This window comes from Sebastes umbrosus, chromosome 7, assembly GCF_015220745.1.
Source record: "Sebastes umbrosus isolate fSebUmb1 chromosome 7, fSebUmb1.pri, whole genome shotgun sequence".
Taxonomy (NCBI): Eukaryota; Metazoa; Chordata; class Actinopteri; order Perciformes; family Sebastidae; genus Sebastes; species Sebastes umbrosus.
In genome coordinates, this window is record NC_051275.1 from 19,418,275 (window position 1) to 19,432,818 (window position 14,544).

The following is a 14,544-nucleotide window of genomic DNA, read 5'->3' on the forward strand; positions in this document are numbered from 1 at the left end:
TGCTGTCTCACCAACGGTTCCTACTGGCACTCCTCCAGGGCATTATTAAAACAGAAAACTTGCCCTACTTTATGATGAATAATAGTTTACATTCTTTCAGGGAAAATGCCTCGGATCTTTGTCATTCAAAGTCCAACAACAATACATAGACTCTCTTTGTATATGCAATTTATGAAGTAGGCAATGAGTAAGCTGACACCCAAGCTCTTTGCCCTTGTTTAAATTAACCTAGCCTCTGGTTGCCATGTTTGACTGAGCACAGCGCTACGCCCAGGACCTGCTGATTTACATACTGTGAAAGGTTAGACCTGCACTCAAGGTAACATCTTGCCATGCAAAGATGTGCCACGTTAGCAGAGGAGAGAGGACGAGGTAAAAGAGGTGGAGGAAAAGGACTGGAGAATGGCAAAACTAAAGGAGTGAGGGAAACACAAAGAGAGGGATACGTAAGAAAAGAAAGGGTGAAAAGGGAGAATGGTTCGACTATAGTAAACAAAACATGTGACACTTAAGACGCTACAAGAATAAGGGAAAAGACAGGCCGTCTCTAGCTTTGTTCCAGACCTCTGACTCGTCACCCGCATCTCAGATTTGTTCAGGTATTAAGAAAGTCAACGTCATACGTTCATGAGCTACATCGCCACAAAAATGACGACACGAGATTGCAGTAACTTCCATTGAGTCTCTGCTGGGTGCCTGGCAACTTGTTCAGTCCACGAAATAGTCACATAACCTCTTTATTAGTGAGCTTTAGACTTTAGAGATAGTGGTATTTTATTACCTTTGGACAGAGCCAGTCTTCCAGTCTTTATGCTAAGCTAAATCCTTGCTAGCTCCGGCTACATATTTATCGTACGGATAATAAAGAGTGATATCAATCTTCTCATTGAACTTGTGACAACAAGGCCAATAAGTGTATTCCCCAATGTCAAACTACTGCTTTAAATTCACTGCTCTATGACAAGAACTAGGCCAACATGAGCACAATGTCAGGCTGAATGAATGAAACAAAATGGCAGTTCAGTCTGATTATCAGGCCTCACTGGCATGAGGTGGAAAGCCGATGAGCCTCTCAGTCAGTGACAGAGTGTACAGAGCACAAGGTCTACTCCTCAGTTAAAAATTTAACAGAGCTGTTCAGGAGGAGAAAAGTAGGACAAAGGGGGGAGTCAGGTCAGGCTGCAAGGAGACGACGCAGCCAGGAAAAGAGGTGCAAGAAAGCAGGGCTGAATTTTAGATTTGGGCCCAGGCCTGACTGGGATGGATGGCTCTAGTAGTCATGGTGGGGCAGCTGATGCTTTAAGTGGAAGATAGATGAGGCAGGATGCTGGGAGGCAGGTTGCAGTGGCAGGGAGGGGTGGGGTTGTGAAAGGAAGAAGATGCCAAAAGGGAGAGAGGAATCCCTGCTGTGTGGGTGTAGCTGAGGAGATGTACATGTGTCTCTCATTGTCTCATGAATAAAATATACCGAACAAACAGCTCAACAGAGTATTGGCATTGTGCAGTGAGGCAAGGGAGAGCTACTGTTGCAGCAAAAAATAGCCCAGGGACAGACTATGGAGTTTATATATGGAATCTGGGGATACATAGACGACAGAGAGAAAGAGACACTCGTGAAATCAGGGCGTGTCTAGAAAGGAGAGCTGGAGCAGGGGAGGTAATGCATAATAGTGAGGCATAATAAATGGGAGGGAGGAGGAGAGATGAGCAGCGTTACACAGAGTGAGAAAAAGGGTAGAGCTGCCACCAAGCTGGCACTAAATTAAAAAAAGACCACTCTGTCGATTTTAAACCTGAATCCTATTATTGTAATGTGAGGATGTGTGAGAACAAACAAACAAAAGGACAACGCAGCAGTCTGTCTCTAAAGCCAGATGATGTGTTTATAATCACCGTGAACCACACCCTGTATGTCTGCATTTTTAGTTGGCCAATATCCAAAGACGAACGGAGGAAGCTCCAAAATCAGAAAACAGATCTTCTTGTCTTTGAAATCATACTGTAAGTGAAATATTATATTTGAACATTTCTCACGAGCATAAATGCCTGGTTTAGTCCAAACATCTTTAGTGAAAACATTAGCATACTCAAATATTAGCCATACAGAGCCACAGCTGTGCCATCTCTGTAAGCTGGGTATGTATAGCTGGAAGGCGTCATTGTACTGAATGGTTTGTAGAAATAGTTCTTGTAGAAATCCATCTGAACTGAGTGTAATAAAAAATGTCCTTCTCTCAACCAGTATTAGGTTATATTTGAAAAATAAAACATTTTCTTCTATAAAACAGGATTCTTGTCTGACTACTGTACATGTTGTAATTTATACTTCAGTGAAAGTGTCATGTGACAACGTGGGGGCCGACAGATTTTTATTTATAGTTCCGTTGCTACTATAGCAACCAGATATTCAGCACAGCAGAGTTTTGTTTACATTCCCTGAAAGAAATGGCAGCACATGTTGAATTAATGGAGGACAATAAAAATTGTTTTACTTTGGTGAGAGACAAAAGAGAGGGAGAAGGTGGTCTGCTCATCAGGAAAATATTCACTTGTCAGTGTATCAGGCAGATGAAGAGAAACTGACAAAAATGCATTGAAGTCAGTTTGCATGCTAACTGTTTTGACAATTCATCTGTGCCTCAATCACCAGTGTACTCAAACCAGGGAGCGGATCCTCTTCAAGGAGTCTGCCACGTTGCTCCGCCATATTTCTACAGTAGCCCAGAAGGAACAAACCAAACACTGGCTCTTTGTGTTTTCACGTTACCTAAGGGCCACCGTAGTTCTCCGACACGCTGAGCCAAAGAGTGCAAAACCGTGGTACCTCCAGCCGCCATCTAACTTCCATTGCTCCTAAAGTAGTGTTACTATGGTAAGGATGACCTCTGAGCTAGGCGAACTGTGTTACCACGGTTTTGTACTTGGTGGCTCATGATACTGCAGTTTTGGAAAGGGAGGCGTGAGTGGAGGGGTATTCATCCGCTAGATGCCACTAAATCCTACACACTGTCCCTTCGATGAATAACGTGATTCAAAACTAGGGTCTAACGACCCATGACGGCATTTGTGACGTCAGTTTGACATCAATACTGTTGTCTTATCATTAATGTCTTGAAAACACCATTTCGCTTAATTTCGAAATCTTGTTAAACCCAATTTAATCAGTTTATTATGATGCTTCATTTGATCAATTACATGTCTACAGAGAATGACATCCTAAAAAACCCAAGATGTCTGATAAGCATGGTAGCTGCTTTTCATCACTTGAAAACTTAAATGGTTTAAGGTCATCATGAGACTTGTAAGGGTTATTATCCATGTTTCCATTACCTACTGAGGCTTTAGAAACCTTAAAGTACACTGAGAAGTGTACGTACATAAAGTGCATACAGTACATGGTTATTGTAGGAGCCAAATATTAAGAAAGGAGTAGTTGAATTCCTTATTATAAGAGAAACATTATGTTGATAGTAATTGATATTTTTGCCCCATGTGGCCAACCACAGCATTGAATTGTTTATAAATTTGGCACCAGTTGATGCCGTCATCCTGTTGCCGTCATCCTGATTTAGTATCAGCTGTGGAGAGCGCAGCTGTTTAAGGACGCCAAGAGCCGAAATAGTTTTTTAACGGGCTTTAATATAGTTTTGTTCATTTCACTAAGACGAAGTTTAGGTTGATCTTTTTTCTTTACTTTGGGTTGCCGTGGCATATCCTGTTTTGGGTTGGTTTATGTAGTTTAACACACACACGCACACACACACAAAGGCTGCAAATCGATCATATGCATCCATGGCAGAAAGGACATCTAACCGTGAGTAAACCCATGAATGAGCTCAACTTTGTTTAATAGATGCCTTGTTGACACGTTTTCTTGGGCGAAAGAAATATGGCTTAGAATAGAAATAAGAAGGAAGCCATAATAGTTATGTTGAACTGGAAACAAACATCGATAGACGCACAACCCTGCAGGTTTTCATTAAAAACTTCGGCAGCGGTTTTCGCTGATTTGCACACCTTCAGCTCAAAGATAATAAACTAATCAGTGAAATCACCTGATGCAGCTTTTATTTCAAAAACCTGCAGACTCTCAGCTCTCTGCAGGACATGGTTTGAAAACCCTGAAAAACAGTTGAAACGCCATTTCAAATAAAAAAAATGTGGGCTTTTAGCTCCACAGCCCCATTTGAAGGCAAGCTCTGCAACAAATCCATCGTCAGACCATCACTCCCACCATCCGGCAGCACTAACCTTTATTGTCGCGTCCTCAGAAGCAGACACCATGACGCTGAAGACTGGGTGGAAGATGACGCGGGTGACTGGACTGCGGTGGCCACTCAGCGCGTACCTTTCTGGTGGGCGTGGGATCCACTCTTTGGGGTCACGCTTCTGAGTTACGGGCCCACCCAGAGTGATCTCTTCCTTCGCTTCATTCAGCTTGGATTCAAGTTCCATCACCTACACGTACAAGTACAGGTTAGTACAGTGTAGAGGCAGAAATTTCAGTTTATATAAATATCCACATGTATAGATAAATCGAATACATAAAACAAAGGTTTTAAGGGTGTTAAATTTGCTGGAGTCTGTGTTTTAAACTAATTATTATCAGGGCTGTCAAAGTTAACGCGATAATAACACGTTAACGCATTAATTCATTTTAATACCACTAATTTCTTTAACGCATTAACACAACTTGCGATTTTTAGGTTGTAGCGGGCTCAGTTTTAAAGCTAGAGTGAAGATCATATAAAACTAAAAAACCTAAGGAATCCATTGGAACCAACCATGTCATACTAGCTTGTTGGGAAGAAGGCTGAATAACGCTCCAAACTTGCGCTAAATTTTGGCGAGGAAAAACTGCCATGGCCATTTTCAAAGGGGTCCCTTGACCTCTGACCTCAAGATATGTGAATGAAAATGGGTTCTCTGGGTACTCGCAAGTCTCCCCTTTACAGACATGCACTTTATGATAATCACATGCAGTTTGGGGAAGTCATAGTCAAGTCAGCACACTGACACACTGACAGCTGTTGTTGCCTGTTGGGCTGCAGTTTGCCATGTTATGATTTGAGCATATTTTTTAATCTAAATGCAGTACCTGTGAGGGTTTCTGGACAATATTTGTCATTGTTTTGTGTTGTTAATTGATTTCCAATAAATATATACATACTGTATATTTGCACAAAGCAGCATTTGCCCACTCCCATGTTGATAAGAGTATTAAATACTTGACAAATCTCCCTTTAAGGTGCATTTTGAACAGATAAAAAATGTGCAATTAATTTGCAATTAATCGCGATTAACTATGGACAATCATGCGATTAATGGCGATTAAATATTTTAATCAATTGACAGCCATAATTATTATATATTAACAGTTGGATTAATGCTTAAGACTTCCTTTCTGTGTCAACGGTGGATTCAGCAATGTCATGAACCATTCACAAGACTTCAATCCCCACAAGCATGCTTTGAGGAGAAAAACCCCACAAACCTTCTTTTGTAATCTGATGACTGAGGTCCATTTCTTTTCCAAAAGGCCAGCGTACTTCTTATCCAATTCTTCATTCTGTGGAGAAAAGAGAGGGGGGGAGGGGGGGAACAGAAGGAAAAAGATATCAGGCAAACATGCGAAGAAAGCCAATCAAAGTCGTGGGCTCAGCATAATCGGCGAGGCCTGTGGGAGGGGGGCCAGCTGGGGTGGCATGCTGAGGTCTTTGGCTATAGTAAGAAAGAACAGGGAATTATTTACACGCCCCTCACAGGCCAACGCTGACTGCCAGACACCACCAACCTACTGTACAACACACAAACACATACATACTCCACACACATCCTAGTCCTAATCCTTCTCACACAAGCTAATCTCCTGCAGACAAGAAAGGCTTAGGCAGCTTACAGCTACACACCCGGTACCGGAGGCAGCGGTGGAAGTTAACTTGTGGCAGTCCTGGCAGAGAGAGGCTTGATTCCACCTGCAGGCTAATACCACGAGCTGGCCACAAGCTTTTACATAACGGACTTCATGGCACATAGAGGCTGTTTCTTTCTGCCAAGAAGCAAAACAATGTGGTTGCATTTTTCTCTCTCATGCTACATACAAACTAAAAATAAAACTGGGGCTGCAACTAATGATTATTTTCATTATCAATTAACCTGCTGATTGTTTTCTCGATTAATTGACCAATCGTTTGGTCTACAAAATGTTAAAAAAAATATTGACAAATGTTTCTTTCCCAGAAAATAAGTCTTCTATGTCTTCCATTTACTTGCTTTGTCCAACCAACAATCAAATACCCATTAGTATTTAACTGTTTTCTACTATATAAGACAAAGTAGGAAATCTTCACATCTGAAAAGCTGAAACCAGGGAATTGTTTTTGACATTCATGATTTCAATTAGTGCTGCAACGATTAATTGATTAATTGTCAACTATTAAATCAATCGCCAACTATTTTGATAATCGATTCATCGGTTTGAGTAATTCTTTAAGAAAAAAAAAAGTACTCCTCTGACAGTAAAATGAATATCTTTGAGTTGTGGACAAAACAAGACATTTGAGGATGTTGTCTTGGGCTTTGGGAAATACTGACTGATTTTTCACTATTTTCCTGACATTTTATAGACAAAACAACTATCGATTAATCGGGAAAATAATGGACAGATTAATCGACAATGAAAATAATCCTTAGTTGCAGCCCTTATCTAAATGATTAATCAATTGTTAGAACAGTTGCCGATTCATTTTCTGTCAATCGACCAATTGTTTCGGCTCTAAATAAAACCAAAAACTCAAACAAGCTAATTTTCATAAAGGTCTCGACTGAATTGTTAATGTTCAAAACACTCTAATGACTTAAAATGTTATAGTTATAGAAGGACTTTCTTCTTTCCTTTAAATAAAATACAAACACAGGCAAACAAAGAAAAAAAGAAGTGATGCTTTGTTATTACCAATACAACAGTTTTGGTGCCACTGTGCGTACAACAATGCCTTGAGGCTGTTATTAACTATCAAAGCATCAAAAACCCACATTGACAGACAACCACGAGTGTCAGTGAGGGAGAAAATTAGCGTTGCGCTCCAATTTCACAGTTAGCTCCTCAAGCCTCGGCTGGAGACAAAGGCAGACCTAGAGGTGTGGAGAGTTGCAGGCACCACAGATGCTTATATTTAACACTTCTCAATGACTAACATGAGGTGTATATAAAGACAAAGACATGAACTGAGGCACTGCAGAGAAATGGAGGAGAAAGAAAACAGAGGGAGAGCAGGGAACCCAGTTTGGCCATCATCTAATCTGCCATCTGCCTGGACACACTGCCCATTACACCAACACACACAAAGATGGACACACACGAGAAGTGCCAGACTGCACTGCAGCCTGCCAGTCTGTTGATAGTAACTATGCGTGTGTGTGTGTGTGTGTGTGTGTGTGTGTGTGTATGTGTGTTTGTATATGCATACAGGTATGTAGACTCTTTTAAGAGGTCAATAAAAACTAAATCATGAGCCCTATTCATTATTCCTACTATGAAAACCTGCTGCTGCACATCGCGTCACATAGTATTAACCTTAAACTGCTGCTCAAGCACCCACAAAGGGCTCAGGTTAAGAACATTAAATTCACTCTGAACAAAATCTAACCACATTTAATAGACATAAAAAATGCCTTACGATGTGGCCTCAGGGAAATGGCGTAAAAATCCCTTGGTTGTTTAGCATGGTGCTGCCAAGATGTGTGTGTGTGGCTGAGCGCTAATACCCAACAGTGTGCACCTATCCCTCCGTGCCATTCATATATTATTCAGCCTGCTTCCACAGAGAAAACGTCTGGAAGAAGAACGAATAAAGAGACAGAGGAGCAGGGGGCGGGGTGTCACGTGAACACAAGGTGAAAGACGACGTGTTACAGAGAGGCAGAGGAAAAAAATACTCTTAGATGAAAAAGAGTCTTAAATGAAAAGGGGTTGAGGTGAATCCCTGATGACATTACATACAGGAGTTAACGGGTAGCCAATGAGCACTGGAGATCCTGAAACTTTGGAAGCATGGGAATCAAATTTTAGGAGCCCAATTTGTTAAAATACTTAACATTCCCACCTCTATGTTTTGATTTTTGGCTCTGCACTACAGTAAAATTAGATCTGATATAATACAATGACTATGAGGTTTGAGTGCTGAATCCATCTTTAAGGGTGATTGAGGGTGTTCACATCCATATTGGGTGAACAGGAAGGAAGTTTCCTCCAATTTTAAGACAATGGAACAATTGTGCTGAACATAGAAACAAGGTAACCAATGGGTAAAATGTTCAGTCACCTCAATCAGACTGAGCATGTGTTTCAGATGCTAGAGATCATATTGAAAGCTGAAAGCCGTCACCACAAGCAAAAAGTAGACCTGGTGGCCACAGTTTAAGGTTGTGTCGTACTAGACAACATTATATTAAGAGGCGTTTCTAGTTTTTTGTCCTCTCTATTTACATACATGAGAGGGAACACCTCTCAATATTAGAGCTGCAGCGATTAATCGATTAGTTGTCAACTATTTAATTTATCGCCAACTATTTTGATAATCGATAAATCGGTTTGAGATATTTTTTAAGAAAAAAAAAGTCAAAATTCTCTGATTCCAGCTCCTTAAATGTGAATATTTTCTGAGAAAATAATCAATTGACTAATCGGCAAGGAAAATAATTGTTAGTTGCAGCCCTGCTCATCATAATGTAGTCCGGTACAACACCACCACTAACTATGATCTCAATGCTAAAACATACTTTAATGAACCCCTCTATGACAGTGTTAACAAAAACCTAACTTTATACATAACAATAGGGTTTATGGCACAATGTATTTTAAAATATATTCAAACCCAACAAATTCTCATTTCATCAGAAAGCAAAGCCAATAATGAAAAAAAAAAGAAACATAAAATACATATATCACAGTGCTATTGTAAATTCAATATATATACAAGTGGATAAAAGCCTTTCTCAAGATGAATTAGCAGCAGCATGTTGCATCGACCCCCTAATCAGACAGACCACCATAATTGGGAGCAGGTGCTCCCGGTCACACCCGTGAACATGTTGACTAAAATGAGAAATAGTGGAAATCAAGGCATATTGTTTGTATAAATTGGTCTGATTGGCTGTGCGGATGTGTGTGTGTCCACCCTTAATCTACTCACATTATCTAATTCCGCCTCCTTCTTGAAAGTGGAATATGCTTCTTCATATCCATTGGAACGTAGATAATCGGCTATCGCTCGATTTCTGAAACAGACAAAGAAGACCCGTAATTAGTTCTCCTGATTAGCAGACAGATAGTTGTTAAAGTGCCACCAGAAACGACACGAGTAATGGAGTTGTATTCAACACTGTAAAACAAAGACAGGAAATTAGCATGTTCAGGAAACGTGTCAGACAAAGATGTACATTTTACACATTCAGGCTGTGTTATCATGGCTCTTGCTATATAATAAAAATGCTTGGCATGCACAAGTGCAGTCTAGCATTACATCTAACAATACACACAGACAGTCTACTGCTTTCTCACACAAACACAACACACACACACCCCTCTCCGCCCATTTGACACAAATCGAGAGCACATCTGTCTGGCTTCTGTAATGAGCTCTTGTTGCTGTGGGCAAATAATGGAAGGGATGACTCCCTGTGGTGTGTAGATATGGGGGAAATGAGAGTCAGCGTACATCCCACCATCACCTACATACACACAGAGAAAGACAACTGAAAGCGCTTCTGGATACTTCTATTTTACTCCAGTTCATCTCCTTCTCCTGCACAAGTTTGCAGACAAGTAGACATTCAAAGACACCACACCTTTCAGAAAGCCGACAAAAAGATGGTGGAGATGGTAGCAGAGGTGTATTTCTGTCCTGCTATTTAAAATATGTGAGGAGAGATGTCCAGATAGGACACACAATAGACTAGACAGACAGAGCTGAAGCTGAGGAGAAAGGAGGCTATCTGCCTGCACTCGTCCTTTTTTATCTCCTGGGCTGCCATAAGAGAAACCCACACACAGATAACACACACATTCACACTTACATACAGGCCTGGTTTACGACTGCAGCCTCAGCAGCAGTTCAATTTACAAAGAGTTATTATGAGGTTCAAGTCAGTTAGTCTCAATAGTTCAGGCTTTCATTCTCCATCTAATTAGATTCTCTTGAGGGTGCAGAAAAAGTAAATTATTAATTTGACTTCTTTTTTTTTTTAATCCAAAATGTCCCATTTAGTGTAAAGTATATACAGTTCATGTACTCCTTTGAGTCTATTCCAAGTGGAGTAAGGAAATGCTTTGTTTCAGGGCTGGGCCGTTACTCAATATTATTGTATATCAACTTTCAGTTTAATTGTATTGTGAAAATATGATGGTATTGTGTTATTATTTTACATATTGATCACAGCCATATTGCTGTATATCTGTTATGTCAACACTTTAATCATACATGAAAGCAGAGCAGCCATATTTGTGTTGTTGACGCAATGTGGACTTTCACAATAAACACAAGAAGGGGTTGCAATAATCTAGAGCTGCAGCAATTAATCGATTAGTTGTCAACTATTAAATTAATCGCCAACTATTTTGATAATCGATTAATTGGTTTAAGTAATTTTTTAAGAAAAAAAAAGTAAAAATTCTCTGATTCCAGCTTCTTGAATGTGAATATATTCTGGTTTCTTTACTTCTCTAGTTTTTCTATAACATGCCAGACTTGGTTGAAAAAAACTGACTTAAAAAGACTGGAAACTGGGGTAAAGAGCACAGACAAAGACAGTGAATTCATGAATGTCTGATAAAAACGCTATTTTACTTTAATATTAATACAGTATTTCCTTGATTCCAGCCCTCCTGTGTTTGCACACAGTGAACCCCACCATTAACGCCAGGAGAAGCCAGACAAGCTGTCAGGCAGGCAAGGCTTTGAGGTGCCAGTATGAAAGGGGTGGGGGGTACAATCTGTCAGCCCAGCCTGTGCCCCCTGTGCCCTCTCGGTCAGTGTTGAACACTGAAACCGCCGTCTGCCTCTGCCCACCTGAATCCCCATGACAACAGGAGCAGGCCTTATTACAGCTCAAGGTTAGCAGGAGGTTATCTTCTCCTCTGACAGCCTGCCTGCCTCAAGTCTAGAAAACTAGAGGGGAGGGCCAGGGTGGGCTAGCACGTCTGAGAAAGTGTATAAGCAGGCGAGGGAAGCTGCAGGTGAGGCAAGCTAAGGCACAGAGGAAGCTTTGATGTGGTGTGGGTGTGTCAGGAGAGGGTGTATGTATGAGCAGGTGTGCTTTTACCAAACCAAACAATGGGATGTCACACCAGCCATTTACAGTGTAATTCAGAGGATGGAGTATCAGGAAGACCACCTGGCTGCCAATACCAAGGCAGTACCAAACTATGAACTACCCTACTAAAAAGACTGAAATTATGGAAAGGCATTCAATGGTTTTGCATTAGTCAAATCTTTCTATGCAGGACATGAAAAGGGCAGGAAATCAAATCCCTTTACTCTACTTTAGTCTCCTTTCAGTCTTGTATAGCTATAAGAAACAGGTCGCCTCACAGTGGTCCGCAGTAATGTATATGCAGAAAGAGAGCACATGGTAGTAGACAAAAGTCTAGAAAGGTCAGAATTCCCTGATTCAAGCTTCTTAAATGTAAACATTTACTGGTTTCTTTCCTCCTCTATAACAGTAAACTGAATGTCTTTGAGCCGTGGATAAAACAAGACTTCTGAGGACACTGATCGGCGTTTTTCTTTTTTTTTTGATTAGGGCTGCAACTAAAAATTATTTTCATTGTCGATTAATCTGTCGGTTAATTTCTCAATTAATCGATTAGTTGTTTGGTCGATAAAATGTCCCAAAGCCCAAGATGATGTCCTCAAATGTCTTGTTTTGTCCACAACTCAAATATATTCAGTTTACTGTCATAGAGGAGAAAAGGAACCAAAAAATAATTACATTAAGAAGCTGGAATCAGAGAATTTGGACTTTTTTTCTTCTTAAAATAAAATCTTAAACCGATTAATTGATTAAGTAGTTGACAACTAATTTATCGACAGATAAATCGACAATGAAAATAATCGTTAGTTGCAGCCCTACAAAAGTCAATTTGATGTAAAGTACATGCCTCACTTTCTAAGCTGCATGGTGTTGTATGCAAAACCACATGGTGGAGCAGTTTATTTATGTGGTTCCAGGGGATAAGGTGGTAATCATGAATCATATTCAATATATTTCAAGTGTTTTTGCATGGTCTAATAATAGCGCACACACGGTCATTTGCAAAAAACAGCACAGCCACACAGCAAAGCAGGTGAACAAAATGGGGGCTAATATTTATATACAACACCTCCTGTTTCTGTTTTTGAAAGCATATTGTTTCAAATATAAGCACTCAAAATTGCAGCAAAGAACAATATTGTTAGAGTGTGTATCTGTCAAAGAGCCTCAGTGCTGGAAGCAGACATGAACACAAAGTACCCACTGCCCCTCTGACCCCCACTTCACCCTGCATGTGGCAAAATAATAAAAACAAACCACACACCAACATGCAGTTTTCAATATATCCACTCCCCAAAGACTGAGAAGAAATCAGGGGAAAAGATGTGTACTAATGTCGACAGAAGGAGAGCAAACCGGCTGGTTTCCATGGTTACTAACAGCCCACAGCTAGATGACGCGATGGGGAGATAGTGAGAAAGAGGGCAGGGCGAGTACGTGGACAGAGAGGACAGATAGAAGAGGGGAGAAAAGAACAATAGAAAGCCTGAAAGCCCACATTGTAGCTGTAAACGTGGTCTTTTTCTCTGTGAGGACTGGAAGCAGCACTGATCACTCGCTAACTATTCAAAAGTGCAAATAATGTTGTGTCATTCAGTGAGTCTCACATTGGTTATATCTATGGTGTGGTCACAGTCAGACCTCCATTACTGAGCTGCTCTCTCATGTACTATAAACCCTTAATGGAGTGAGAGGGAAATTGCAGCCTGTGACCCAAACAGAGAGACTAGGAAGAGATGCATGACCTCATCCTTCGGAGAAGAGAGGTGAGTCAGCCATCCAGCATGTCTGCCAGCCAGTGACATCACTTCCTCCCATTACACGCTCCATGATAATTCACTTTCACATCATTTTAAAAATGAGCAACATTTACTAACAGAGCATCGACCCTTTCCTTCACTTCACTACAATCCATGTAAAGATATAAAAACGTGATCAGTTTTAGTAACTAAAACATTTAACTGTTAAGCTGTTTGAAGTGTGCTGCATAATACATCAAGAGCATCTTGTGTAGTTCAAAAACAGATTACGCTGTACCTGGTGGTGACTGAGCTGTTCTGTTTCAATGGTCATTGGATTAACATTAACCCATGTTTGTGCTTTTTAGTATGGTCAACAGCACGGTTGAGCGACGCCAGAATAAGACCTCAGCGGCACGGCTGCTGCTGTGTTTACAATGAAAACCATGGCAGCGGCGACCGCTCAGTCTGAAAGCACCTTAACACTTTACAAGCATGACATGAGGGCTTCCACTAACAATTATTTCCAATGTATCGGTGTTGTAGTACTCGAGATCGGTCTTGTCTCGGACTCAACCGCATTTTAACTCAGCCTCGTATCGGTCTCAGACAAAGAGGACTCAGGATTTTATTTCAAGACTGGACCAGACCATAACTGCGGGGACATCACTGAATTGTCTGTGCATTGTCTGGTTTATTTGTTGACATTATTACTTTGATTGGATGTAAAACTTCCTACTTCAAATGAAACCAATAACTTGATTATAATTTTAATTTCAATTTATTGTTACTGTTAACGGCTGTCACCTTGACACGTGCTCCAAGAAAGTGAACGCATTCTGTGAGTGGTTTTATGAAAATGTGGATCTTTCAGATCATTTTGAGGAGAGCCTCTGGTTTGCATGTTCCACATTTTATCATAAGTGTGTCATGCAGTGGGGGACTCGCATTGATCTGGTCTTGGTCTTGACTCGGTCTCAATACACTCTAGTCTTGGTCATGACTCGGTTTAGGTGGTCTTGACTACAACACTGCAATGTAAACATTTTTTAATCAATCATCTAGTGTAAAAATGTGAAAAAATGAGAATGAAAATAAGTCCAACAGAAGGTCACAAGACCAACAAAAATGTATTCTGCTTCAGCTGAATTGTCTTCGCCTTGGGTCTGAATCTCATACGATGCTCATACACTTAATTGACCAATAATAACAGATTTTATTGACTTACAAAGCCTGGACCTAAGTCATCACCAGTGCTCTCTTGTCAAAGCACTACTTTAATTTAATTCAATTACAGACACATTGAGCTACCCACCCACTCTGCCTAAATGTTAAAGAAACACAACCCTTCACACTGCATACAGCACTCATCAGCTACAGACAGACTCTAAATGCTCTAATGAATCTTAAAGGAAGGAAACTTTGCTTGCCTGGCCAGGCCATTGCCCTGTATCATACATCTATCTATGGGCACAAACCTTACAAAAGGAGT

At 40.6% G+C, this 14,544-nt stretch overlaps 1 protein-coding gene across 2 annotated transcripts in view; it reads right to left on the reverse strand.

Moving 5' to 3' along the window:
• Window positions 1-14,544, reverse strand: part of LOC119491386 (lissencephaly-1 homolog) — a 43,467-nt gene that overhangs the window by 11,496 nt on the left and 17,427 nt on the right. For both annotated transcript variants that reach the window (XM_037775360.1, XM_037775359.1), the window contains exons 3-5: window positions 9,195-9,279; window positions 5,495-5,569; window positions 4,252-4,458 (exon numbers count right to left, since the gene is read on the reverse strand). In XM_037775360.1, coding sequence (XP_037631288.1) covers window positions 4,252-4,458; window positions 5,495-5,569; window positions 9,195-9,279 — 367 coding nt within the window. The remainder of the gene's footprint in view (window positions 1-4,251; window positions 4,459-5,494; window positions 5,570-9,194; window positions 9,280-14,544) is intronic.